This window comes from Capricornis sumatraensis, chromosome 1 (genome assembly GCF_032405125.1).
Source record: "Capricornis sumatraensis isolate serow.1 chromosome 1, serow.2, whole genome shotgun sequence".
Classification (NCBI taxonomy): domain Eukaryota; kingdom Metazoa; phylum Chordata; class Mammalia; order Artiodactyla; family Bovidae; genus Capricornis; species Capricornis sumatraensis.
This window is the reverse complement of record NC_091069.1, coordinates 471348-497607: the sequence shown is the minus strand read 5'-3', so window position 1 is coordinate 497607 and position 26260 is coordinate 471348. Positions and strand designations below refer to the sequence as shown.

The 26260-nt window shown below is 54.3% G+C and overlaps 1 protein-coding gene across 2 annotated transcripts in view; it reads right to left on the bottom strand.

Annotated features, from left to right (window-relative positions):
* PNPLA7 (patatin like phospholipase domain containing 7) overlaps positions 1-26260 on the bottom strand; it is an 81220-nt gene that overhangs the window by 18387 nt on the left and 36573 nt on the right. For both annotated transcript variants that reach the window (XM_068983422.1, XM_068983418.1), the window contains exons 15-21: positions 14659-14736; positions 12782-12987; positions 11689-11820; positions 10535-10658; positions 9545-9658; positions 8366-8435; positions 5351-5500 (exon numbers count right to left, since the gene is read on the bottom strand). In XM_068983422.1, coding sequence (XP_068839523.1) covers positions 5351-5500; positions 8366-8435; positions 9545-9658; positions 10535-10658; positions 11689-11820; positions 12782-12987; positions 14659-14736 — 874 coding nt within the window. The remainder of the gene's footprint in view (positions 1-5350; positions 5501-8365; positions 8436-9544; positions 9659-10534; positions 10659-11688; positions 11821-12781; positions 12988-14658; positions 14737-26260) is intronic.

Sequence of the window (26260 nt, the reverse complement as noted above, 5' to 3'; positions counted from 1 at the left end):
GGTAACCGCTGCCATGAAATTGAAAGGCACTTGCTCCTTGGAAGAAAAGTTATGACCATAAAAAGCGATACATCACTTTTCTGACAAAGATTTGTCTAGTCAAAGCTATGGTTTTTCCAGTAGTCACATATGGATGTGAGAGTTGGACCATAAAGAAAGCTGAGTGTCGAAGAATTGATGTTTTTTAACTGTGGTGCTAGAGAAGACTCTTGAGTCCCTTGGACAGCAAGGAGATGCAACCAGTCAATCCTAAAGGAAATCAGTCCTGACCATTCATTGGTGGGACTGATGCTGAAGCTGAAACTTCAGTACTTTGGCCACCTGATGTGAAGAATTGACTCACTGGAAAAGACCCTGATGCTGGGAAAGACCGCGGGAGAAGGGAAGGGCAGAGGATGAGATGGCTGGATGACATCACCAACTCAATGGACATGAGTTTGAGCAAGCTCTGGGAGTTGGTGATGAACAGGGAGGCCTGGCGTGCTGCAGTCCATGGGGTCGCAAAGAGTCGGACACGACTGAGTGACTGGATTGAACCACAGGGTGGCGGCTGTGAGGTGGACACTGGTCTGACCTGCAGGGCAGCAGCTCTGACTCCAAGGCAGAAGCCTGTGGAAGTCGGGGAGCAACTCCTCTGGGGGTCGGGACAGAGGGTGCTGGTCCCACTGAGGCCGCACTCCTGCCTCGGGGGTCAGGCACCCACAAGGGCCTGACAGAGAGAGAGCCCTCTCGGGGCTGGAGGGGCTCTCAGCTGGCGAGGGCGGGCACTCCTGGGTTCACCTCTTAGAAGTCTAGGACGAGACGGGACAGGCAAGCCGTGTCTGCTGCGGGAACACCGAGGAGCCCTGCCTGAGGCCCTAGGGATGGGGCTGCTCTCTCTGACCCTCGGTGCACATCTGCTCTAGGCCTCTGCCTGGACTCGAGGGTTCTGAGGAGGCCCCTGGGAAAGTGTGGAGCCCCTAGGAGTGCTCTGGGCTCGCCAGGTGCTGGCTACAGCCCTGGCCAGTTAGGAATGTGGTGACCAGCCTGTCCCTGGGAAGGGTCTGCCTAAGGCCCAGGCCATGGACAGGACCAGGGTAGTGCATGGATACAGGGTGACTCCCAGGTCCTCCGAGTCGGCTCTGTGGGGGCTGCTCAGGCCTGGAGAGTCACTGTCAGCCTGGCTGTGACACAGCCTCTCCTCCAAACTGCGGAAGCCAGAGGAAGTGGCTGACACCCTGAAGCTGGAAGACAAGGCCATCGGCCGAGATCCTCTCTCTACAAACACCCTTCATAGATGTGATCACCTTTCAGCAAAGGAACCCTCAGGGCAGGGTCCAGAGGTTCTGAGTGAGGGCTCTGGGTCAGCTGAGGAGCCTACAGAAAAATGCATCCTAACTACTCATTTCATAATCAAAACCATCCCCAGTGGATCGTAAACTTGACAGGTAATACCATAATGTTTTTAAAAGAACCTCTTCATGACTTGGGGATAGGATGAAATTTCTGCAATAAAATGCAAAATTCAGTAACAATATAGGAAAAAAATGATGAATAAATTGGTCCATATTAGAATTAACAACTTGCATTTGTCAAAGTCAGTGAACTAGACGCGTGCTGTCATGCCCAACTCTTGGCAACCCCGTGGACTGCAGCCCGCCAGTCCACGGGCGTCTCTGGGCCAGGACCCTGGAGCGGGCTGCCGTCTCCTCCTCCAGGGCGTCTTCCAGACCCAGGGCTGGAATCTGTGTCTCCTGCACCGCAGGGGGATTCCTTCCCATGGGTGCCACCTCGGAAGCATTCGTCAAAAGACATCAGTAAAAGAGTAAAAAAGCAAGCCACAGAGGGAGACATATCTGCATTTTCATCCGAAAAAAGCAACTGTATCCAGACTGCCCACTGACAAGGAAAAGATGACAGCCCCACAAAACAGTGGGCAACTTGACAGGCACTCAGAAGAAGGGACCCCAGTGGCCGCAAGACAGACTTTCCAGCTGCTGGGAAATGCAGATTCAAGCTACATGGGACACTGCCTCACAGTCGCAGATGCCCAACAGCACAACACACCACGCACGCTCCCTTTCCTCCAGAAGAGGCTGTTTGCTGGGCCACAGGCCTTCTGTTGTTGTTGTCCAGTCACTAAGTTGGGTCCAGTTCTTTGCAACTCCACAGACTGCAGCATGTCAGGCAAGCTGCCCCATCGTCCACCATCTCCTGGAGTTTGCTCAGACTCAAGCCCATTGAGTCAGTGATGCCATCCAACCATCTCATTCTCTGTTGCCCCCTTCTCTTCCTGCCTTCAATCTTTCCCAGCATCAGGGTCTTTTCCAGGGAGTTGGTTCTTCCCATCAGGTGGCCAAATTATTAGAGCTTCAACATCAGTCCTTCCAATGAATATTCAGGGTTCAGTTCCTTTAGGTTTGACTGGTTTGATCTCCTTGCAGTCCAAGGGACTCTCAAGGGTCTTCTCCAGCATCACAATTTGAAAGCATCAATTCTTGGGCATTCAGCCTTCTTTATGGTCCAACTCTCACATCCATACATGACTACTGGAAAAACCATAGCTCTGACTAGACGAATCTTTGTCAGAAAAGTGATGTCTCTGCTTTTTAATATGCTGTCTATGTTGGTCATAACTTCTCTTCCAAGGAGCAAGTGTCTTTCGATTTCATGGCTGCAGTCGCCATCTGCAGTGATTTTGGAGCCCAAGAAATTACAGCCTGTCACTGTTTTCAGTTTTTCCCCGTTTGTTTGCCATGAAGTGATGGGACCAGACGCCGTGATCCTAGTTTTCTGAATGGCGACTTTTAAGCCAGCTGTTTCACTGTCCTCTTTCACTCTCATCAAGAGGCTCTTTAGCTCCTCTTCACTTTCTGCTATAAGGGTGGTGTCATCTGCATATCTGAGTTTGTTGACATTTCTCCTGGCAATCTTGATTTCAGCTTGTGGTTCATCCAGCCCAGCATTTAGCAGGATGTACTCTGCATGCAAGTTAAATAAGCAGGGTGAGAATACACAGCCTTGATGCACTCCTTCCCAATTTTGAACCAGTCAGTTGTTCCACATCCAGTTCTTCTAGCTGTTGCTTCTTGACCTGCATACAAGTTCCTCAGGAGGCAGGTAAAGATGGGATCTACATAAAGTATCTTTTCTGATCACAATGGCATAAAAATGGAAAATTCACAAACATATGGAAATTAAATGCTTAAACAACCAATGAGTCAAAGAAATCACCAAGAAATGAGGAAACATCTTGAAACAAATGTAAACAAAAGCACAGCATTCCAGGATGTGCAGGACACGGCGGAAGCCCTGCTAGGAGGGGAGTTTATGGCTACAGAAGCCTCCTCTGAGGACGAAGGAAGACCCCTGATCAACAGCTGGCCCTGTACCTTAAGTAACCAGAAGAATCTCAAACTAAACACATGCCCAGAGCCACGCGGGGGCTGCGCTCCTGGGCACAGGCCTTGTCCAGCAGGGCCCACTCTCTGGCTGTGGGGCACAGGCTTCCCTTGCTGAGCAGCCTGGGCTCTGCGGGACGCAGCCTGGAGGAACTGCAGCACTGAGGCCCAAGCTTGGGCTCCGTAGTTGTGGCGCATGGACTGAGCTGCCTTGTAGCACATGCAGTCTTCCTGGACCAGGGAGGAACCTGTCACCCCTGCACTGGCTGGCCGATTCTTAACCACTGGACCACCAGGGAAAATCCTCTACCAAACATTAAAAGAAAAATTAATTACAGTCCTCCTCAAAGTCTTCCAAAATACTGATTCCGAGGGAACACTTCCCAACTCATTCCATGGGGCTAGCACCAGTACTCCCTTACCAAAGTCACGGTGGGACCAAGACACCCCAAGAAACTACAGACGAGCTACCCCGACAGTGCAAAACCCTCCATGAGAGCCGAGCTGACCAAACTCAGCGGGTAGAAAAGGGTTACACAGCAGACCAAGTGGGATTCACTCCTGGAGTGCAAGGATGACTCAATTCATGAGTCTCAGCCAGTGTAACAGACCACACTAACAGAACAAAGGGGGAGATATGATCATCTCAGCTGATGCAGGAAAAGCACTGACGAAACCTAACATCTTTCATGATACGAACTCTCAGCAAAATATGAATAGGAAGAGACCTTCCTAACATATTGAGAGGCCATCCGTGAGAGGCTGACAGCTAACACCCTACTCAAAGACGAAAGACTGAAAGCTTTTCCCCAAGACCAGGAACGAGGCAGGAGGCTGCTTCCTCCTCACATCACTGGGACGTCACTGGCACCCAACGCCACCAACAGTTCAGTGCAGACCGTTATGACCCCAGTTTCGCGCAGAAATGGGAATTCACAGGGACACATATGCAGTCGCGTGAGTGCTCTGCACGGACACCAGTTTCCTGACCTGGAGGCTGTGCTGTGGTTACATAACCGGGGTGGGGGCTGGCATATGGCTCCCTCTTTACTCTTTTTATAACTTGCTATGAGTCTATAACTATTTCAAAATAAAAGTTTTTTCCAAAGGGAACAAGCTATTATTATGAATCAGCACATCTGTCCTGTACAACTGCAGGTCTTTTGATGCGCCCTGGACAGTCTGACCGACCTCACTGAAAACAAATGGAGGTTTCCAGATCCAGAACATTTGTTATGAAACAGAGACCAAGACGAATGGACATTAATGCTTTCTGTGATTTAAATTTTCACTTGGAGAATTACTTTTAAACAGTGAATGTTTGTAATAGTTAATTTTGTAAATCATTTTTGTTTGGCATTGATTCAACGCCTTCTATTACCCTTGAAGCCATTAAAATAGCCCTGTCTCAGAAAATCGTCCTGTGTCTGTCACTAAGATCACTCACAGTTACGTAAAACACGAGCAAAGTGTTAAGAATATGGAATGCTTTATGATTTGGAGAATTCCTAAGAATTCTCCAGGGTTTCAGTTTCTTGTTCTTGAGCCCCAAACTCCCCAGCTGTCAGGAGCTTGGAGGCAAGACGAAAGCTGCCGGACCCTAACTGAGGGTGCCCCGCCTTGTCAGCCACCCCCAGCCACTGCAGTGTGCTCTCTAAGCGGCGGGGCAGTGGTAGGCACCCACCTCAAGGCGGGCTTCTGCGGGGCTCAGGGGCCCCTGCGGGGTCAGCTGGGAGGAGTGCAGTGCGACTCATACCCTCTCCTGCAGCGTCGGGCCTCCCCATCAAGACTGTCCGGAGGCTCTGTCTCACTGTGACGGTCCCCTCCCCAGTGCCGCACCCCCCAGCCCCACCCAGGGTTATCAGCCTTGCGGGCAATGCTGAGCGCTCTTTCGGGAGAACATGGAAGGATTGAGAGGCAGGAGGAGGAGGGGGCCCAGGGGACCTCAGGTGGTCTCGGGCAGGGCTTACCGATAGCGCTGAGGGCATGCTTGAGCTCCAGGGTGAAGGCAGTGAGGGGCACGTCCTCCGACACTGGCATGACGGCCACTGTGGAAAGGTTGCTGGCAGGGTTCCCCGAGTCCCACTTGCTGCCCACAGTGTGGAACCCAAACTGGTGACCTGCAGAGCACAGGGGTGTGCGCTAGCCTGAGGAGCCAGCTGCCGCCGGGACAGCCTCGGTGCCCCTGAGTGTTTCCAGGTGATGGTGTGGCCCCAGCAGCCTGGCTGGGGACTCGGGCACCCAGGTCTGCCCTGGTCTCCACAACTAGAGCCCTGGCCTTCCTGCCGAAAGCAAACCGCACCGCGGCGCCCTTGCGTCTCATACACATCAGGACTGGCCCCCTGAAGGGGACACAGGAACAGACTCAGAGAAGACTGTGGGGCCCAGAGAAAATGCAAAGGGGTGGAGGGTGGGCCAGGGGAGGACCCGTCCTCTGGCCGCACCCTCTCCTGGAGTTCTCCCACCACCTCCTCCAGAGGCAGCGACGGCCTGAGTTTCAGAGAACGACCCTTTCCTACTGCCTCGTCTGCACAGGCTTCCAGACCCAGGGGTGAGGCACAGAACCGCCCGCCGGAGGCCAGGGCTGGGCCCTCAGGGCCACAGGCTCCCCATTCTCTAGTCGCGAGGCCAGGAGGCCCCGCAGCAGCAGCGATGGACCCGCAGGCACGCATGTGCACGAGGTCACTACCCTCCACCAGCGCATCCCTGGCTGAGGCTCATTTCCAAGCACTTCTTGGCTGGCGGCACCTCCTGCTTTCCTGGAGGTGGCTGAGGGGGCAGCTTCCCCCTTCCTGCCGGCCACACCCCAGCCAGGCTCCAGTCTTCTGGGGCCTGGGCACGCTGAGGGCTCTCCTCCTGGCTCCCCTGCCCGGCCGCTGCCATAGCCCAGCTCCCACACAGACCTCACCAGGCAGGGCATGGCCATGCAGGAAGGCCCAGTTCTGTCCATTTCTGACTGCTGGTCTTGGCCCTAGGGAGGAGGGTGGGTCCCCCACAAGGCATGACCCAGAAGCCAGCGTGGAGGCTCAGGAGGCAGAGACAGGGCTCCCAAGAGCTAATGTGGGACAGGGAAGGAGGAGGGAGAGCTGTGAGCCCACTGCTGGCTGCACGCAAGGCAGCAGAGGGCCCGTCCCTGGCTTTCCCGAAGCTTCTCTGTGGGGAGTCCCTTCCTCTCTCTCTTTCCCAGTGACCTGTGACATCAGAACCTTCCATCTGCAATAGGCCCAGAGGAGGAATTTATCGCCAGCTCCTGATAGCTTTCGTCTAGCTTTTAAGAAAAGCTGCGAGATGCTCTGGTTCTGGCCAAGGGGATGGAGCCAGCACATCCCACCTACCCGCAGCCACCAGCTACGAGAAGCCCCTGGACGCAGCTCTTAGGAGGCCCAGAGGAGCGTTGAGAGGAGGGCAAACTGGCCAGGGACACCTCAGCTTGTGGGAGGACCACCCCACTAGGGGTAGAGTGGCAGTGTCACGCCCTGACCCAGCCACCGCCACACGAGACCTTCTTCCCCTCCCCAATGGGGCTGCCTCCCAGCAGACTTTCCAGGGCTCTCTGCCCTAAGCAAACCCTGCCTGGGCTCTAGACACAAAGGGTGGAGCCCCAACTCTCCAAGACCAGCACTAGCAAGCAGAAGCAGCAGCCTGCCCAGAGAGGGGCCATGGAGAACAGAGCCCTCTAAACCCTGGGCGAGGCCCTGGGCTCACCCCCAAGGAGCCCACCCGGGAGACTGGCCAGACGCGCACGGCAGAGGCTCTGAGGACAGAAGGCAGCGGCGCACCCGCCAGCCTTCACGCTGGCTCGGGGGAGCACACAAGTGCAGCAGGCCAGTGCAGCGAGGCAGAGGCCTGGGGAACTAGGTCAGCACTCAGACACAGCCGGGAGGAGGGCCAGGACGTGCCCTGAATGCAAGCACACTGAGAGTCTGCAAGAGTGAACCAGATCACCATAATACCAGAAGTACGGGATGCAATCCAAAATGACCAGGCATACCAAAAGCCAGGAAGACAGCGACTTAAACAGGAGAAGACAAAGATGACAACAGGGCACAGACTCTGGAGGCCCTTGACAAGGCATTGAAACAGGGGCTCACAGCTAGCCAGAAGCAGCCATCAGGGCAGTCTTGAAGCAAATGTAGAAATAAAACAACTGAAACAGAAACCTCTCTGGGTGGGTTAGGAGCAGAGTCAAGAAGACAGAGGAGAGAGCCGAAGGCTCTGAAGGCAGATCGAAAGAAGCCACCTGGTCTGAGCATCAGACGAGAAAAACAGTTAAAACACAAGTGACGCCCCAGAGACTTTGGGGATGATAACAAGGTGTCTAACATCTGCATCTCGGAGTTTCCAGAAAAGAAAGAATACAGGGCTGAGACAGCATTTGAAGAAATAAAGGCTGAGACCTTCCCAAACGTGGCAGTAACACACATACATACATATGTATATAAAATAAGCCTGCAGATTCAAGAAGATGAGCAAACCCCCAAACAAGATAAACTCAAAGGAATTCATGCCCAAACGTTCCAGAATCAAATTTCTAAACACTGAAGATGAGGGGAAATCTTGAACACAGTCAGACAGAAACAACGCACGGCTACTTGAGAGCAAGTTGAAGTCTGGGTTTCTCTTTAGACATAACGGAGGCCAGAGGGAAGTGGCAAATGTTCCAAGTGCTGAAATAAAAGGGCTGTTAAGACAGAATAGTACATCCAGCAACCTGTATTCTTCAGAAAGAAGGCAATTTAAAGACATCCTTTGATGTAGGAAAATTCAGAGAATTTAAGAACCATTATTAAAGGAACTCTTTACACAGAAAGGAGAGGACACCAGGAGGAAGCCTGGAACACCAGGACGAGGGAATAGTTTCAAACATCCTGTCTGACAGCTGAAAACAAAAGTTCTAACTAACACTGCGTGAGGGGGAGTTTCAAGGTAGGCAGGGGCTCCAGGCGGGGAGAGGGGGCTCCCAGGTACCAGGCCTGGGCACGCACCTGCCGCAGCTCCCTGCTGGAGGCTGCCCAAGATCTTCTCACCCAAGAGGCGAATCAGTCGAGTCACAACCTGGGGGCAGAGAAAGAACAGAGGCTTCAACCACACACTGTAAACCATAAAGCCAAGCACTTTAGACCCATGGTTTCAAAACTGCCTCGGCTGTAAACTGCTCTGGGCAGCAGATGGTGATACAGCCACTGTCTGGTCACAGGCAGGTGGGCAGGCACGTGGCCTGCAACCTTGCCCGGGCTGGCTGCCCCTGTCTTCCTCAGGCAGGAAACAGGACAAATGGGGAAGCCACAGTCCCCAAAGGCAGACCACAAGGGGCCTCCCCAGAGCCAAGGGGCATTGTGCGGTGCTGAGTGCCGGCTCTGGCCTGACATGGGCTGGTATTACCTGATATCCATGAAGAATTGCCTTTTAAATATAATAATGCTATTTTGGTTATATTAATTCTAATTTTTTTGAGTTGCAGACTCAAGTAAATAAAGTTGAAATGTCAAAGTATGTATAATTCACTTCTAAGCGCTTTTGTGTGAGGATAAAGTCAGCTGAAGGTTTTAACTGCTGCAGTTGGCAAGGCGGCAGAGGAGGTACCGCGCAGGAGACCTGCCTTTGTGGCTCCTGCGCACCGTGCAGAGTCAGTTTTGGAAAGAGACGCTGTTGTCAGCTTACCCCATCACATATCTATCGCATTAATAGTTGACCTGCTATAACTATGGTACTAAAAGAAATGATCCGTTTTCTGTGTTATTTTTATCATGTTTTGATATTAAAGTCCCAGTAGCTTCATACATCACCTGGGGGCTGCTTCATTTGCTCACATATGGGCTCATGGGGATGGATCAGGCCTGAGCCTTCAGAAAGGCCACTCCTGTGACCCTCCAGCAGCAGCCCTGCCTCTCCCTCCAAAGCGCTAAGGCGCAGGCTCTCCACTCCCTGTCTGCACTCTCATGACTCAGAAGCAGGGAAGTGACATCAGGAACCAGAAGCAGGGCAGGCTGCCCTCATTCTGCCTCCCGGCTGACTGCCAGGCACTGCGGTCCTGCCCTGAAGCCGGCGGGGATGGCTGTCTGGGGAAGCGGGGGCAGGCCCCCCTCCGGCAGCCTGCCTGATGGGAGCAGTCTTGGTCTTGACCGGGTTTTGGCATTCTGACTTCACAACTGCACAGCCCTCACCTGCGGGTACTGGCGCTTGATGGAGTTCAGGGCCCCTTCAGGAAGCTTGGCCAGCTCTGAGTCCCGAATAGCATGCACTGTGGTTGCCCTGGCCTGGCGGGTGAGCGTCTCCACCTGGGAACGGGAGCTGGTGCTATGGCCACAGGCTGACCCCAGGGCCTGGAGGCAGGCCTGAGAGCAGGGTCCCAGGGCCCCTCCAGAGCAGGAGGAAACGGGGCTCGCCCAGCACCCTGCGCTGGGGAAGAAAGCATCAGCGAGAGCTGTGGGCCTGCCACCAGCAGCCCAGATAGGCCAGGGCCTCATCCTCCCCGCGAGGGCCTCGGGGTCTCAGAGGGACCACCGTCAGAAAGGTGGCTGCCGAACCCACCCTAGGGCTGCTCTCCTGGATGGCGGCCTGTGGGAAGCGACTCCTGTGTATTCTGCTGCCTGTGCCTCTGCCCAGATGGGCGCCCGAGGCGGGCAGAGAACGGGTGTGAGGGATGGGCGCGGGGCGCAGGGGGAGGAGCAAGGAAGGGAGGGGCGTGGGCGGGGCGGGAGGAGGGGGCGGTGTGTGGGAGGGGGAGGGGTGGGGAGGAGGAGGAGCGTGAGCAGGAAAGGAAAGGGGGAGGGAAAAGAAGAGGAGGGGAGGGAAGGGGCGGGGAGGGACAGGAGCAGGGCACGGTGTGGGGAGGGGTGGGGACGGGAGGGGAGAAGCGGGGAGGGGAGGGGAGAGGAGGGCGGGGCGGGGAGGGGAGGGGGAGAGGAGGGCGGGGCGGGAAGGGGAGGGGAGGTGGAGAGGAGGGCGGGGAGGGGAGGGGAGAGGAGGGCGGGGAGGGGAGAGGAGGGCGGGGAGGGGAGGGGAGAGGAGGGCGGGGAGGGGAGAGGAGGGCGGGGAGGGGAGAGGAGGGCGGGGAGGGGAGGGGCGAGGAGGAGGAGGGCGGGGCGGGGAGGGGAGAGGAGGGCGGGGAGGGGAGGGGAGGGGCGAGGAGGAGGAGGGCGGGGCGGCCCTACCACGCCCACGAGGTCTCCACGGCCGTACTCGCCCGCCAGGCGCTTCTTGCCGTCGTCCTTCTGGATCACAGAGCGCAGGCGGCCGCTGAGCACGATGTAGGTGCAGTCGGACTTGTCCCCCTGCCTGCGGGACAGAGGCTGTGGGGGCGGGCGGGGGACCTGGCTGGAAGCCCTTGGCCACCAGAGGCAGCGAAACAGAAACGTGAAGTGAAGTCGCTCAGTCGTGTCCGACTCTTTGGGACCCGATGGACTGTAGCCTATCAGGCTCCTCCGTCCATGGGATTTTCCAGGCAAGAGTGCTGGAGTGGATTGCCATTTCCTTCTCCAGGGGATCTTCCCGACCCAGGAACAGAACCTGGGTCCCCCGCATTGCAGGCAGACGCTGCTTTTACCGTCTGAGCCACCAGGGAAACTTAGCAAAACAAAAAAAGGAATCTATTCTTCTCACTACATTTTTCTGTTTTGGAAAATCGTTATTTTCCATTTAAAAATATGTAGACTAACATGTAAAGGGTTTATTGTGATTTTTAAATAAACGACTTTAAATAATGATCTTAGTTTACCATCAAGACTGGTAGCTCTAAGCCTGGTCTGAGCTGACTCATTGGGAAAGACCCTGATGCTGGGAGGGATTGGGGGCAGAAGGGGACGACAGAGGATGAGATGGCTGGATGGCATCACGGACTCGATGGACGTGAGTCTGAGTGAACTCCGGGAGTTGGTGATGGACAGGGATGCCTGGCGTGCTGCGATTCATAAGGTCGCAAAGAGACACGACCCAGCGACTGAACTGAACCGAAGCCAGGTCTGACCCAGCAAGCGTGGACGCCTGAATTCAGCCATTAGGACACGGGCCTGAGGCTGCCCATCTGAGCCCACACCTGGCACACAAACATCTCCACGGACGCTGTCTCCACGCGGCTCCGCTGGGCCCTGCAGAAGACTGTGCCGGTGAAGAGGGGGCGCGCGCCTGAGGGCAGCGTGGGCATGGACGTCAGGAAGCAGCCGCGAGGCCTCTGCCTCTGTCACCCCCGAGGCAGAGCAGAGCGGCCCTTCTCTGCACCCGCCGCCGGGAAGGCGGGCCTCGCCCGTTCGTGGTGCGCCCGGAAGGCGGGCCTCGCCTGTACACGGTGTGGCCAGAAGGCGGGCCTCACCTGTATATGGCGCGGCCGGCCTCCACCTCCATCCAGTCCAGGGCAAAGTCGATCTGCCGCACGAAGGAGGACACCCGCCTCACCACGGTGTGCGCCACGCTCAGGACCACGGCTGGCTGCCTCCGCATGATGCTGCGGGCATCCCGGAGTCATTCCCTGCCCCAGCTCCCCGGCTGGTCCCGCCGGCCTCCACCCCTTCACTCCAGGCCGTGGGTGCCCCCAGTCCCCACTTATCACAATGCCCACTGAGCCAAGGGTGAAGCCAGAGCGCAGACCCTGGTCAGCTACCTGCTCCCCAGCCCCCTGGGTACGCTCAGTGGCCAGCGACCCTGGGAGGGCTGTCGGAACCCCTCCACAGTAGTCGTCACCGCCCACAGTGTCCTGGGGGCACATGCCACGTGTAAGGGCCCAGTGCTCGCAGTGGGTCAAAACCCCAGCCCCCCAGGATGTGCCAGAAGACTAGAGCAGTGAGGGTGCACGGGGAGGGTGTGGCTGAGGGGTCAGTGGCAGAGACCGTGGAGGCTTGGAGCCCAGAAAGCCACCGGGTCCAGCAGAAACGTCAGCCACTGTCTCCTGATGCCACTGTGAACCAGGCTGGGGGTGTGGAGCCACGCAGGTACCCGCTATGGTGTGGTGGCCTCTGGAGGGCAGGGCCAGGGGCGTGCTCAGCTCCTGGCTGCACTGGGCCACAGAGCATGCTGGCCTGGGGGGCTTGAGACTCTGCCAAGCAATGGGCAGGTGAGGTCACCAGTGTCTGAGACAGGTCAGGGAAACATAAAGTTCTGCTTCGGGTGGCATGTGGGAGCTCCCGAGGACCCCAGGGGATGTCAGGACAGCAGCTGACACCAGCCTCACATTCAGAGGGAAGGGACTAGTGCACAGGGTCCCTCGCGACATCAGCCAAGGCACCACTGTGACTGCACACACGTGGACGCTCACACGGACACACACAGACACATAAGGACACACAGGCACATGGCACAGACAACATCACATCGCGGAGGTGTGCACACGCACTACAGACACACTCGAGGGCCACACGCTCGAGGACCACGAGGGAGCCACGCGGAGCCGTGGCCAGTGGGGCACTCACTCGTAGAAGTGCGCCTTGGAGATGGACAGGAAGCTGCAGTCCCGGTTGGCCTTGATGGTGAAGATGAGGGGCTCGCCCGTGAGCACCGCCAGCTGGCCCACCATCTCGCCAGGCCGTGCCATGAACAGGAACGTGTCCTCCTCGCTGTCAATCTTCCGCTGGTACACGTGCAGCAGCCCCGAGACCACGAAGAGGATGCTCGTGTCCTGACAAAACGCAGACGCTGGCGGAGCTGGCAGAGCGCCCGAGCCCGGGCCAGCAGTGGGCAGGCCGCCGCGCTGCCCTCGCCTGCACGGCTCCGGCAACCGGCCCCGGCCCAGACTCGCTGGGAGTGTCCTGTCACTCGTCACCAGCCACAGGGCACGAGCCCCCTCTGCGCCTCCGGCCCACGGCAGCCGCCCAGCCCCGGAGGCACCTACACTTCGAGTTGTTTCACACAAACACACCAGCAGCTCAGCACCGCGCAAGGCGGAGACACGCGCTCGGCCCTGAAAGCGGCTGCAGCCTGCGGTACAGCCTCCCCCACCCCCCTCCCCCGGCACACAGCACAGATTCTCAGGGCCCAGCATCCAGCAGATGTGCCTGCGGAACCAGCCTGATGCAACCCGTCAGGACCCTGCCTCATCTGCTCACCCCACCCCGTGGGACCCTCTCCCTGGTCTGAGCAGAAAAGGGTCAGTGTGTCAGAAATGGAAAGAGTGAAAAGCAGGCTGTGCCAGGCCCCGCAGGGCTCTAGGAGCTGGGGGCAGGCGGAGGCGGCCCCTGCTCCAGCGTAGCCTCTTGAGGGTACTGGGTGCTGTGGCAGGCCCAGGACAGGCTTTCCCACAGGGCCCGATGGCCGGGGGCCAGCCAGCAGCCCGCCTCCCTCAGGAAAAGGACAGGCCTTTCCCCTGTCTTGTCCCCAGAGAATTAGAGAAAGGACAGAAGGGAGGGGAAGAGGCCTGGGAGGGTCCCCACCAGGCTGGCTCTCCTTGCCCCCGACCCAGCCCTCCAGGCTGCGAGGCGGTCTCCCTCCTCCGCGCTGGCCTGGGGGGCCGTGCTCCAGGGAAAGCCCGCCCAGGAAGGGGACCCAGGCCAGTGGCTCACACAGCAGGGAAGGCCTTCCTCACCACTGCTGCGCGACCAGCAGACGAAGGGCTCCTGCTCCCAGCCGGCACAGGGCCTCACCACAGGAGGCCGGAGAGACGGCCTCTGCCACCCAGCAGAGCAGGGCTCTAGAGATCAGAAACTACACGCATCTGTGGTCGCTCAGTCGTGTCCGACGCTTCGCAGGCCCGTGGACTGTAGCCCGCCAAGCTCCTCTGTCCATAGGGTTTTCCAGGCAAGAATACTGGAATGGTTGCCACTTCCTGCTCCAGGGGATCTTCCCGACCCAGGGACTGAACCCAGGTCTCTTGCATCTGCTGCACTGACCCAGCCACTAGCCTCACCTGGGAAGCCCCACGTTCATTTATGAGAAACAAAATTATTTTCCATCTGTATCAGGTTTGAGCACTGGGCACACACAGTGCTTCCGCCTGTACCTGACTTCCTGAGTGAGACTGGTAACAGCAACGTGGGTGCGCAGATGGGCGCGCCCATACTGGGCTGGACAAAGCCACCCCAGGAAGAGGGCGGGCTCACTGACCCTCAATAGGCCTGCAGAGGGCTGCACAGGCCTGAGGGCAAGAGCCCCTCCGCGCTCTGCGACAGCGGGACGCACGCCGTGTGTCCACTGGGCCCAGAGGGCCACACGGAGGCTGCCTGCTCTGAGTCTGCCCAGTGCCAGCGCCAGTGCTGGGTCTGGGTGGTCTGGGTCCTGGGTGGTCTGGGTGGTCTGGGGTGTGGGTGGTCTGGGTCCTGGGTGGGCTGCTCTTGCAGACTCCGCCTTCCCTCACCTGGTCTCCCTGCTTCAACACCACTGTGCCCCCTGGGACATGGAGAAGTGCCACCCGGCCATCCAACAGCGAAGGGTCCTAAAAACGGAAACACGGGGTCAGGACAGGGAGCGCAGAGAGACAAGCTTATGAGGAGGCTGCACATGGCCCCCCAGGCAGGCGCACAGCCTCAGGGTATCGCCAGCCCTCGGAGGACCACCCGTGGAGACAGGCCTAGAGGGTGGCGACAAGCTGGAACCGTTGGCACAGGACAGACGGAATCAGTGCAAGAGCAGAACGCAGACGCGCGCGCCACGTTGCGAAGCCGCGCGAGGGGGCGGCTGGCTGGCTGCGGGGCGCAGGCCTGGCGGGCAAGCGTCCCGGCCGGGCGCCCTTTCCCTGCTAGCTGCGCTAGGGGCTCTTCACAGCACACCCAGGAGCACACCCAGGGTCTTGTGAGGAGAAAAACCCGCAAAGTGAGTTCCAAGGGCGTGGAAACACCAGCTGTGTTTACAGTTCACAGCCACAATGGAACAGAAACGTCAAGAAAACTCACTAGTCACCTCTGAAGAGGCGTGCGTGCGTGTGAAGTCCCTTCAGTTGTGTCCGACTCTGCAACCCTATGGACCATAGCCCGCCAGGCTCCTCTGTCCGTGGGGGTCTCCAGGCAAGAATACTGGAGTGGGGTGCCACGCCCTCCTCCAGGGGACCTTCCCGACCTGGGGACTGAAGCTGCGTCTCTTATGTCTCCTGAATGGGCAGGCGGGTTCTTTACCACTAGCACCGCCTGGGAAGAGGACGGGTACGGTACCTACATCACTAGTTCCAGCCCTGCAAAGCCAAGGTGGCGGGAGTCTAAGCCCGGGCTTTGGGGCTGCCAGCCGACACCCACAGAGAAAGATGGATGCCACGTGCCTCCTGACCAAGAGCGAGACCTGCGCCCCGGTTCCCCCACCATGGGGGGCGGGGGCCAGCCCAGCTGTCAGACACGAGGACAACGAAGTCTCTGGATAAAGGACGACAGGGGCTTTAGGGAAGAGGCCTGAGAGCCCACCAGCCCCCACCACTCGGCACCTTCAGGAGCAACCTGGACAGGAAAAGACTGAAGAATTGTTATTGCATCTGGGGGCGGGGACAGGACACTGCCTTGCGTTTAAAAGCAGCCTGTGTCTTTTCGGGAGGAAATACCGAAGCCTTGCTAAACGGGACGCTGGGCGTGGCTGTGCAGGGACGCTGGGCGTGGCTGCGCAGGGGGCGCAGTGGGGGCAGACGGCTGCGCGAGTTCCCGGCTCTGCGGGAGGCGGCCCGCCCTGCTCTCCTCTGCCCCTGTCCTGTGCGATGTCATAATAAAATTCGGTTGCGTTTTTTTGTTTTTCCAGAGAGACTGAAGAGAAAGCACCGCCAGCAGCACGTGGACTCACGCAGACCCTGACCCGCAGCCAGGAACAGGAGGCTGGAGACGACTCGGAGACACGCTGCTTCCGCTGCTTCCGGTCTAGCTAGGAGGGAGCTGGGAAGACTCCACTCCTCCTAACAACTGCTGCTGCTGCTGCTGCTAAGTCGCTTCAGTCGTGTCCGACTCTGTGCGACCCCAGAGACAGCAGCCCACCAGGCTCCCCCGTCCCCGGGATTCTCCAGGCAAGAACACTGGAGTGGGTTGCCATTCCCCTCTCCAATGCATGAAAGTGAAAAGTGAAAGTGAAGTTGCTCAGTCGTGTCCGACTCCCAGCGACTCCATGGACTGCAGCCTACCAGGCTCCTCCGTCCACAGGATTTTCCAGGCGAGAGTACTGGAGTGGGGTGCCATTGCCTTCTCCTGTCAACGGCTCTCAGACCCACGAGAGACGTGCTCGCCTCTCCCTGTGGAGAGGTGGGGGTGCAGTAACGAACCCACGGAGGGAAACCTCCATGGGCCCCAAGTGTGGAGGCTGAAGGAACAAGTCTGAGAGATGAAAACTCCACGCATAGGTCACAGGCCCTCAGCCTTGTGAGGTTCTCCTCCAGGCGCTCGACCAGGTTCCCCAGAAAACAGCCGAGAAAAATTGCCTTGGGCCTCCAGTAGGGGAGGGGAAAGGAACCACTGTGAGCTGGCCAACAAGACCTGCCCTCAGGGGGAACTAGGCAACCAGAGCCCCGCGTGCTGGCGCCCACCTAAGCCTCACCGCCGGTGAGGGGAGAACGCCAGTGCCAGCCTACGCCCACCACCCCGTCTCCCTGAGAGCTCAGGGGTGAAGCCGAGACGCACCAGGGACGGTCACAGTCCAGAAGCAGAGACACACGAAGACCGCGACCTCATCCAGGCCCACACGCCTCAGCACCTCGTCACCAAAGGCCTGGCACAACGTGCCTTCTATCAAGGGACAGTCACATGGCATGCTAACAGGAAAAAATAATGTGAAGAGACAGACCAAGCACCAGGGCCAGACATGGCGAGGATGCTGGAATTATCCGACCGGGATTTAAGACAACCATGGGTACTATGCTAAGACTCTTGAGAGTCCCTTGGACTGCAAGGAGGTCCAACCAGTCCATCCTAAAGGAGATCAGCCCTGGGTGTTCACTGGAAGGACTGATGCTAAAGCTGAAACTCCAATACTTTTGGCCACCTCATGTGAAGAGTTGACTCACTGGAAAAGACCCTGATGCTGGGAGGGATTGGGGGGCAGGAGGAGAAGGGGACGACAGAGGATGAGATGGCTGGATGGCATCACCAACTCGATGGACATGACTCTGGGTGAACTCCGGGAGTTCTGATGGTCAGGGAGGCCTGGGGTGCTGCGATTCATGGGGTCGCAAAGAGTCGGGCACGACTGAGCACCTGGACTGAGCTGAACTGAACATGCTAAGGCTCTAATGGAAAAGGAGACAGCATGTAAAAACAGATGGGCACTGTCAACAGAGAGATGGAAACTGTGAGGAAGAACAGAGGGAAACGCCAGAGGCAAAAACCACTGTAACAGAAACCAAGGGTGCTTCTGCTGGGCTTATCAGCAGCCTTGACACAGCTGAGGGAAGAGTCTGAGCTCGAAGATATACCAACAGCAAGCTCCAAACAGAAGAGGAACAGGAAACGGCTGATGAAAACAGGACAGAACATGCAAGGGCCAGGGAGCAGCCATGAAAGGGACGGCGGGCGTGACGGGGACGCCAGAAGGGAGAGAAAGGGGCAGGAGAAGCGTCTGGAGCAACGGTGCATGAAGCTAGTGTCAGGCCAGACCACAGATCCAGGGAGCTCAGAGGACACCGACCAGGATGGACGTCAAAGAATGACACTGGGCATCCCAGACGCAAACTACAGCAAACCAAGAAGAAGACAACCCTGGAGGAAGCCAGAGGCAGCACTGGATGCGCAGAGGAACAAAGGTGAGACTGACTTCAGACTTCTCCGAAACCACGCCGGCAGGAAGAGAAAGGTAGAGTGTTGAGAGAAAAACCCATCAACGTAGAAGTCTGTGCCCTGCGAAGCTGTTCTTCAAAAGTGAGGAAAAGCAGATGTTCTCGGGAAACAAAAACTGAGGGAACGTGTCACCTGTAGACCTAGGTATGCTGGAAGAAGCTCCTTAGAGAGAAGTTAAATGATGGAGGTCAGAAACTCAGACCTGCGAAATACAGAAGGGAGAGCTCTGGGAGAGGAAAAGTCAAGGCAAAACGAGACCCGAGTCGCTCTTCATCTCACAGGGAAGCTTGTTTAAAGTGACACTGGCAACAGTGCTTTCGATGACGTGGCTCATACAAGCGTGGAATGCACGCCGCCGGGACACGCACAGGGGTGCGAGGGAGAGCGGGACTGTTTTGTTATAGGCACTCACACTATCCACAAAGCAGTGCAGTGCCTAAAAGGGAAACTCTTTCTGGCTGCACACTGAATGCCTCTGACACCAAATCCTCCTCCAACTCCTCAGACACCAAGTGTCCCGGCTCAACTCGGACACTAACCACCTGCATTTGTCACCAGACCCACAGGGCGAGCGCTCAGTCCCACCAGACTGCCCCCTCTCCAGACACCAACCAGAAGCAGAGGGTCCTCAGGCTGCCCACGGTTCCGCCAAGCTGGCAACAAACCAGGAGTTCCCACAAGTGTAATTTGCCAGAGTGGCTCACGTAACTCAGGAAAACACTAATGTTTACTAGGTCATTACACAGCTGACCCTTGAACAACATGGCTTTGAAGCACAGGTCCACTTGTACGTGGATTTTTCTCAATAAATACATATAATACTACATGATCTGCGGTTGGGTGGATACGGTGGACACAGACGGTGAACGTCGCTTTTCCTTCTGGCACCCCCATTACCCGTGTTGCACCTGTAGCAGTTGCCCCGTGGCCCTGACATGTTCTCATGTGCAACGCTATTGCATGTTCTTAGCTAAGACCCCACATGCCTCACAGTCAAAAAAGCAAAACATAAAGCAAGAAATATTGTAACAAATTCAATAAAGACTTTAAAAAATGGTCCACATCCCAAAAAAATCTTTAAGAAAAAGTAAATATTTCAAATCCTAAAAAATGATGCCGTGAAAGTGCTGCACTCAATATGCCAGCAAGTTTGGGGAACTCAGCAGTGGCCACAGGACTGGAAAAGGTCAGTTTTCATTCCAATTCCAAAGAAAGGCAATGCAAAAGATTGCTCAAACTACTGAACAATTGCACTCATCTCACATGCTAGTAAAGTAATGCTCAAAATTCTCCAAGCCAGGCTTCAGCAATACGTGAACCGTGAACTTCCAGATGTTCAAGCTGGTTTTAGAAAAGGCAGAGGAGCCAGAGATCAAATTGCCAGCATCTGCTGGATCATTGAAAAAGCAAGAGAGTTCCAGAAAAACATCTATTTCTGCTTTATTGACTATGCCAAAGCCTTTGTGTGGATCACAACAAACTGTGGAACATTCTTAAAGAGATGGAAATACCAGAACACCTGACCTGCCTCTTGAGAAATCTGTATGCAGGTCAGGAAGCAACAGTTAGAACTGGACATGGAACAACAGACTGGTTCCAAATAGGAAAAGGAGTACATCAAGGCTATATATTGTCACCCTGCTTATTTAACTTATATGCAGAATACATCATGAGAAACGCTGGACTGGAAGAAGTACAAGCTGGAATCAAGATTGCCAGGAAAAATATCAATAACCTCAGATATGCAGATGACACCACCCTTATGGCAGAAAGTGAAGAGGAACTAAAAAGCCTCTTGATGAAAGTGAAAGAGGAGAGTGACAAAGTTGGCTTAAAACTCAACATTCAGAAAACTAAGATCATGGCATCTGGTCCCATCACTTCACAGCAAATAGATGGGGAAACAGTAGCAGACTTTATTTTTCTGGGCTCCAAAATCACTGCAGATGGTGACTGCTGCCATGAAATTAAAAGATGCTTGCTCCTTGGAAGAAAAGCTATGACCAACCTAGACAGCATATTAAAAAGTAGAGACATTACTTTGTCAACAAAGATCCATCTAGTCAAAGCTATGGTTTTTCCAGTAGTCATGTATGGATGTGAGAGTTGGACTATAAAGAAAGCTGAGTGCCAAAGAACTGATGTCTTTGAACTGCGGTGTTGGAGGAGACTCCTGAGAGCCCCTTAGCCTGCAAGGAGATCCAACCAGTCCATCCTAATGGAAATCTGTCCTGAGTGTTCACTGGAAGGACTGATTTTGAAGCTGAAACTCCAACACTTTGGCCACCTGATGCAAAGAGCTGACTCATTGGAAAAGGCCCTGATGCTGGGAAAGATTGAAGGCAGGAGGAGAAGGGGTTGACAGAAGATGATATGGTTGGATGGCATCACTGACTCAATGGACATGAGTCTGAGTGAACTCCAGGTGTTGGTGATGGACAGGGAGGCCTGTCGTGCTGCAGTCCACGGGGTCACAAAGAGTCGGACACGACTGAGCGGCTGCACTGGACTGAAGTGGGTCGGGGACACTTGTTTGGTGGGCCAGTGGCTAAGACCGTGCCCCCAATGCAGGGGGTCCGTTCTGTGCCCTGGTAAGGGAGCAGATCCCACAGGCCGCACCGAATAGTTCACGCGCCACAACCAAAGACACAAAGCGCTGCAACTAAGACCCGACACAGCCAGATACAAAAGTGAACTCAAAACAGGAAACGTGGGTGGGCAGGGAACGATCGTCACACTAACACTCGTCAAAAGAGAGCAGGAGGAGCCACAGGAACTGCAGGCAGGAACATTCAGGCTTCAGAAGAGGAGCGTTGTGGGGATAAAGAAGGGTATGATATTAATACGACGATAAAGGAGTCAGTTCTCCAAGAAGACATAACGACCCAATGTTGCCGTTCAGGCCCCAGTCGAGTCCAGCTCCTTCTGACCCCGTGGACTGCAGCACGCCAGGCCTCCCTGTCTTTCACTCTCTCCCAGATTTTGCTCAAACTCGTGTCCATTGAGTCAGTGATGCCATCCAACCATCCCACCCTCTGTCGGCCCCTTACTCCTCCTGTCTTCAATCCTTCCCAGCATCAGGGCCTTTTCTAATGAGTCAGCTCTTCACATCAGGTTGCCCAAGTATTGGAGCTTCAGCTTCAGCATCAGTCCTTCCAATGAGTATTCAGGACTGATCTCCTCTAGGATGGGCTGGCTGGATCTCCTTGCAGTCCAGGGACTGTCAAGCCTTCTCCAGCCCCACAGTTCAGAAGCGTCAATCCTTCAGCACTCAGCCTTCTTCATGGTCCAGCTCTCACATCCAGGCATGACCACTAGAAAAACCACAGCTTTGACGACATGGACCTCTGTTGGCAAAGCGATGTCTCTGCTTTGTAACGTGCTGTCTAGGTTTGTCACAGCTTTTCTTCCAAAGAGCAAGCATCTTTTAATTTCATGGCAGCAGTCACCATCTGCAGCGATTTTGGAGCCCCAAAAAACAAAGTCTGTCACTATCTCCATTGTGTAACAGTCCAAAACATAATGCATAAATGCTTGACAACAGACCATCAAAGCACATGAGACAAAAACTGATCCAGCTGTAAGGAAAGCAGATGAATCCACTATGCAGCGGGAGTCTTCCACAGCTGCTACCAGCAACAGACCCAGCAGACAGGAAATCTGCAAAAATGCAGCCGAGCTTAACAACACCACGGATCATCAGACTCGTTCGTGCGAAAACGGCAGGCTATATCGTCTTCTCAAGCTCACATGGAACACTCACCAACGGAAACTACGTTCTGGGCCACAAGCACCTCTTCACAGACTTAAAAGAGCAGAAGTCATGCAGTGTCTGCTCCTGGGCTACGACAGAAGTGAGCTAGAGGCCAGGCGCAGAGGGGTAGCTGGGAAACCCCCAATTACTTGGAGGTTAGACACCACAGCTCCAAGTAACGCATGGGTCACAGAATACCTCTCAAGAGAAATTTAAAATTGAGCTAAATTTAAAATACTGAGCTAAATGAAAATGAAAACACAACTTAGTGTGTGCAATGCAGCGAAAGCAATACTTAGAGGGAAATTTACAGCTCTGACCACAAACCAGAAAAGAAGAAAGAGCGGATGTCAGTAATCTAAGCTTCCGGCTAGGGGACCAAAGAAAGAAAAGCAAATTAAATCCAAAGTAAGTAGGAAAAAGGAAATGGTAAAAATGAGAGCAGAAATCAATGAAACTGCAAACAGGAAATCAATAGAGAAAAATCAACAAAATTGAAACCTAGTTCTTTGAAAAGATCAATAAAATTGATAAGCCTCAAACTTCCCTGGGAGTTTGAAGCCTCAAACTTCTGGTGACTAAGCCTCTGCACCTGCAATGTGGGCGGTGCGAGTTTGATCCCTGGCTGGGGAATGAAGACCCCACATGCCAAGTGGGGCAACCAAAAAAAGCGACAACCTCTATCTCAGCTAACCAAGGAAAAAGAGAGATTGGTAACGAATTGTTAACCTCATGCACGAAACAGCGGCATCACTACAGATGCCGTGGAGATTAAAGGACCGTAAAGGACACCATAGCAGCTCTGTGCCCACAATGCGGACCGCCTGGATCAAATCAGCCAATTCTCTGAAAGACACAATCTGCCAAAATTCACACAAGAAGAGAGAGACAACCTGAGTAGGCCTATATTTATTAGGAAATTAAGTCAATAATTAATAACCTTCAAAACCAGACAGGACTAGGCCCAGAAGGGTTCTCTGGCAGCTTCTACCAAACATTCGAGGAAGAAATTACACCAGTTCCTGCAAACTCTTCCAGAAAACAGCGGCAGGAGGAGCACCACCTAGCTTATTCTATGAGGCCAGCATTTCCTCACACAAAAGCCAGACAAAGACGTCCCAAGAAGAGGAAACCACAGACCAAGCTCTCTCATGAGCAGATTCAAAGGTCCTCAGCAGAGCGTTTGGCACAGCGAACCCAACAACACGCAGAAAGGGTTATACACAACAACCAAGCAGGGTTATCCCAGGTGCGCAAGGCTGGTCCAACAGTCAAAAATCAGTGACTCCATCACGTCAACAGGCTAAAGAAGGAAAATCACAAGATCCTTTCAGTAAATGCAGGGAAAGCATCTGATGAACGGTGGCCCTGGTGGGGAAGAGCGCCCCTGCCAGTGCGGGAGCCACAGGCGCCGCGGGCTCAGCCCCTGGGTGGGGAGACCCCCTGGAGCAGGGCACGGCAGCCCACTCCAGCATTCCTGCCTGCAGAACCCCATGGACGGAGGGGCCTGGTGGGCTACAGTCCATGGGGTCGCACACAGTCAGACACGGCTGAGCGACTGAGCAAGCACCCATGCAGTACTCATTCATGGTAAGAACTCCCAGTGAATATGATGGAGGAGAATCTCCTCAACTCGATAAAGACCATCTACCAAAAAATTACAGCTAACAGCATGCTCATTGGTGGGAAAATCAAAGCCTTCCCACTAAGATCAGGTGTAAGGCAAGGGTGTCCTCTCTGCTCATTCCTTGCCAACAGTATACAACATTTCTTGTAACACAAGAAAAGGAAATACAAGGCATAAGGACTGGCAAGGAAGACATAAAAACTGTTTTTGCTCATGGATAATGTGATTGTCTACAGGAAAAAGTTTTAAAAAGAATCAACAACAACAAAAAATTCTTATAACTAAGAATTTTGTGCATGAGGTTAATAAGCAATTTTAGCAAGGTTACAGGATGCAAAGTTAACACACAAATGCCAATTGTTTCTGTATATACTAGCAATGGATAAGTGGAATTTGAGATTAAAAACACAATAACATTTATATTAGCATGCCTCAAAATGAAACAGTTAAGTATAAATCTAACAAAACACGTACAAGATCTCTATGAAGAAAACTAAAACTCAATGAAAGAACTCCAAGAACAACGAAATCACTGGAAAAATATTTCACGTTTATGGAAAAGAAGACTCAATATTGTCATGACGTCAGCTCTTCCAGCTTGCTCTGTAGGTCAGTGCCATCTCAACTGAAATCACTTATTCTATCGTTGCTGTTTAATTGCTGAGTCACGTCCGACTCCGGGACCCCATGGACTGCACCACGCCAGGCTTCCCTGTTCTTCACCGTCTCCCAGAGTTTGCTCAAACTCATGTCCATTGAGTCAGTGATGCCATCCAACCATCTCATCCTCTGTCACCCTCTTTTCCTCCTGCCCATGGACAGCAAGGAGATCAAACCAGTCAATCCTAAAGGAAATCTGCTGTGAATATTCCTTGGAAGGACTGACGCTGAAGCTCAAGCTGCAATACTCAGACCACTTGATGCAAAGAGCCAACTCACTGGAAAAGTTATACTGTGGATATTGACAAACTGATTGCAAGGTTTACATGAGGCAAAAGGCCCAGAACAGTCGACACAATACTGAAGGAGAACAAAGCTGGACGACTGACACCATCTAACTGCAAGACTTACTGCAGAGCTAGTTACCGAGACTGGGGGTACTGGGGAGACACTGACAAAGAGGTCAACGGGACAGAACACAGAGCCCCGAACAGACCCCTAGTGAGTGCAGGCAAGTGGCCTTCGACACAGAACAATGGCAACGGTTAAATGGAGAAGAGAAAGCCTTGTTAACAAATGGTGCTGGAGCACCTGGACATCCACATGCGAAGACCAATCCAGACACAGAGCGGAACTTGACTCTTTACAGAGTTAGCTCAGAATGGGTCACGAAAGCGAACGTGAAAGGACGGATCATAGACCTAAATGTAAAATCGAACGCTACAGAAACCCTAGGGAGATGACCATAGGAGCAAATCTGAACGACCTGGGATTGTGTGATGGGCAACACACGTGTGACACCAAAGCCATGGTCCATGAAAGAAAGAATTCATGAGATGGACTTCACTGAAATTAGAACCTTCTGCTTGGTGAAAGACACTGTCAAGAGAATGAAAAGACAAACCACTGACGGGGAGAAAACATTTGCAAAAGACACATCTGATAAAGGACTTTTATGTAAAAATATAAAGAATACGCAGAACTCAACAATAAGGAAACAATATGTTTTAAAAAGGGGCTGAAGACCTTAACAGACCTCTCACCAAAGAAGAATCTCAAATGGCAAATGAGCACGTGGAAAGATTCTCCCCATCATATGTCATCAGAGAGATGTGAATTAAAACGGTGAGCTATCACTACCCGGTTACTAGAGGCGGCCAAGATCTGCAGCACTGACAACGGCGAAAGCTGGTGGGGAAGGACCAGCGGGGCCACTCACTCACTGCTGGCAGGAACGAGACCCCGGCAGAGCCAGTGTGGAAGGCGGTGCGGCAGTTCCTCACAAAACTAAGCATTTAATACACTCTTACCACACGATCCTGCCACCACACGCCAAGTGTTTACCCAGATGAGTTTAAAACTTCAGGTCTACACAGGCACATACCGCAGCTTCACTCGTAACTGCCTAAAGTTAGAAGGAAGCAAGATGTTCTCCAGCTGATGAATGGACAAATGACCTCTGACCCGTCCAGACAATGGAACACTGTTAACCACGGAAAAGCCGTGAACCGTCGAAGTATGAAAAGACACGGCAGCAGCTCGGATGCAAGCTCCTAAGGAGGGGACCCCATCTGGAAAGGTGCCCTACGCTGCGTGCTCTGTGCCTGGCAGGATTCCAGCTCCGCGGCCTTCTGGGAAAGGCCGAAACACGGCACCAGAAAAAGGGCAGGGGTCGCTGGAGGCTGGGGAGGAGGATGAGCAGGAGAGCACGGGGGCCTCGGGGCAGCGACACCGCTCCGTGTGAAGCCGCAACAGTGGGCACGTGTCAGCCCACGGTGTCCAAGCCCACAGAAGGCACGGCCGCAGTGAGCCCATGGGAGACCCTGGGCTTGGTGCCGACATCGCCAGGCAGGGTCCCGAACTGTGACGGGTGTCCCGGCCGGTGATCACAGAGGAGGTGGTGCGCGCTCTCGGGGGGCAGCAGGGACACGGGAGGCCCCTGCACCTGCTTCATTTTGTTGTGAACCTAAAACTGCTCTTCTCTAAAAAATAAAATCCGCTTTAAAAAACTGTTAATAGTGGAAAAAAAAACATTTCATGACGACAGTTGAGGAAACATGAACACTGGTTGAGTGGATTATGTTTTGAGGCCTTTCAACACTTGAATTGTGAGGATGATATGGGTCTGTTTTGAAACAGGGTCCTTAACTTTCAGAGAGGGACAATGTGGAACAATACAGTGTCT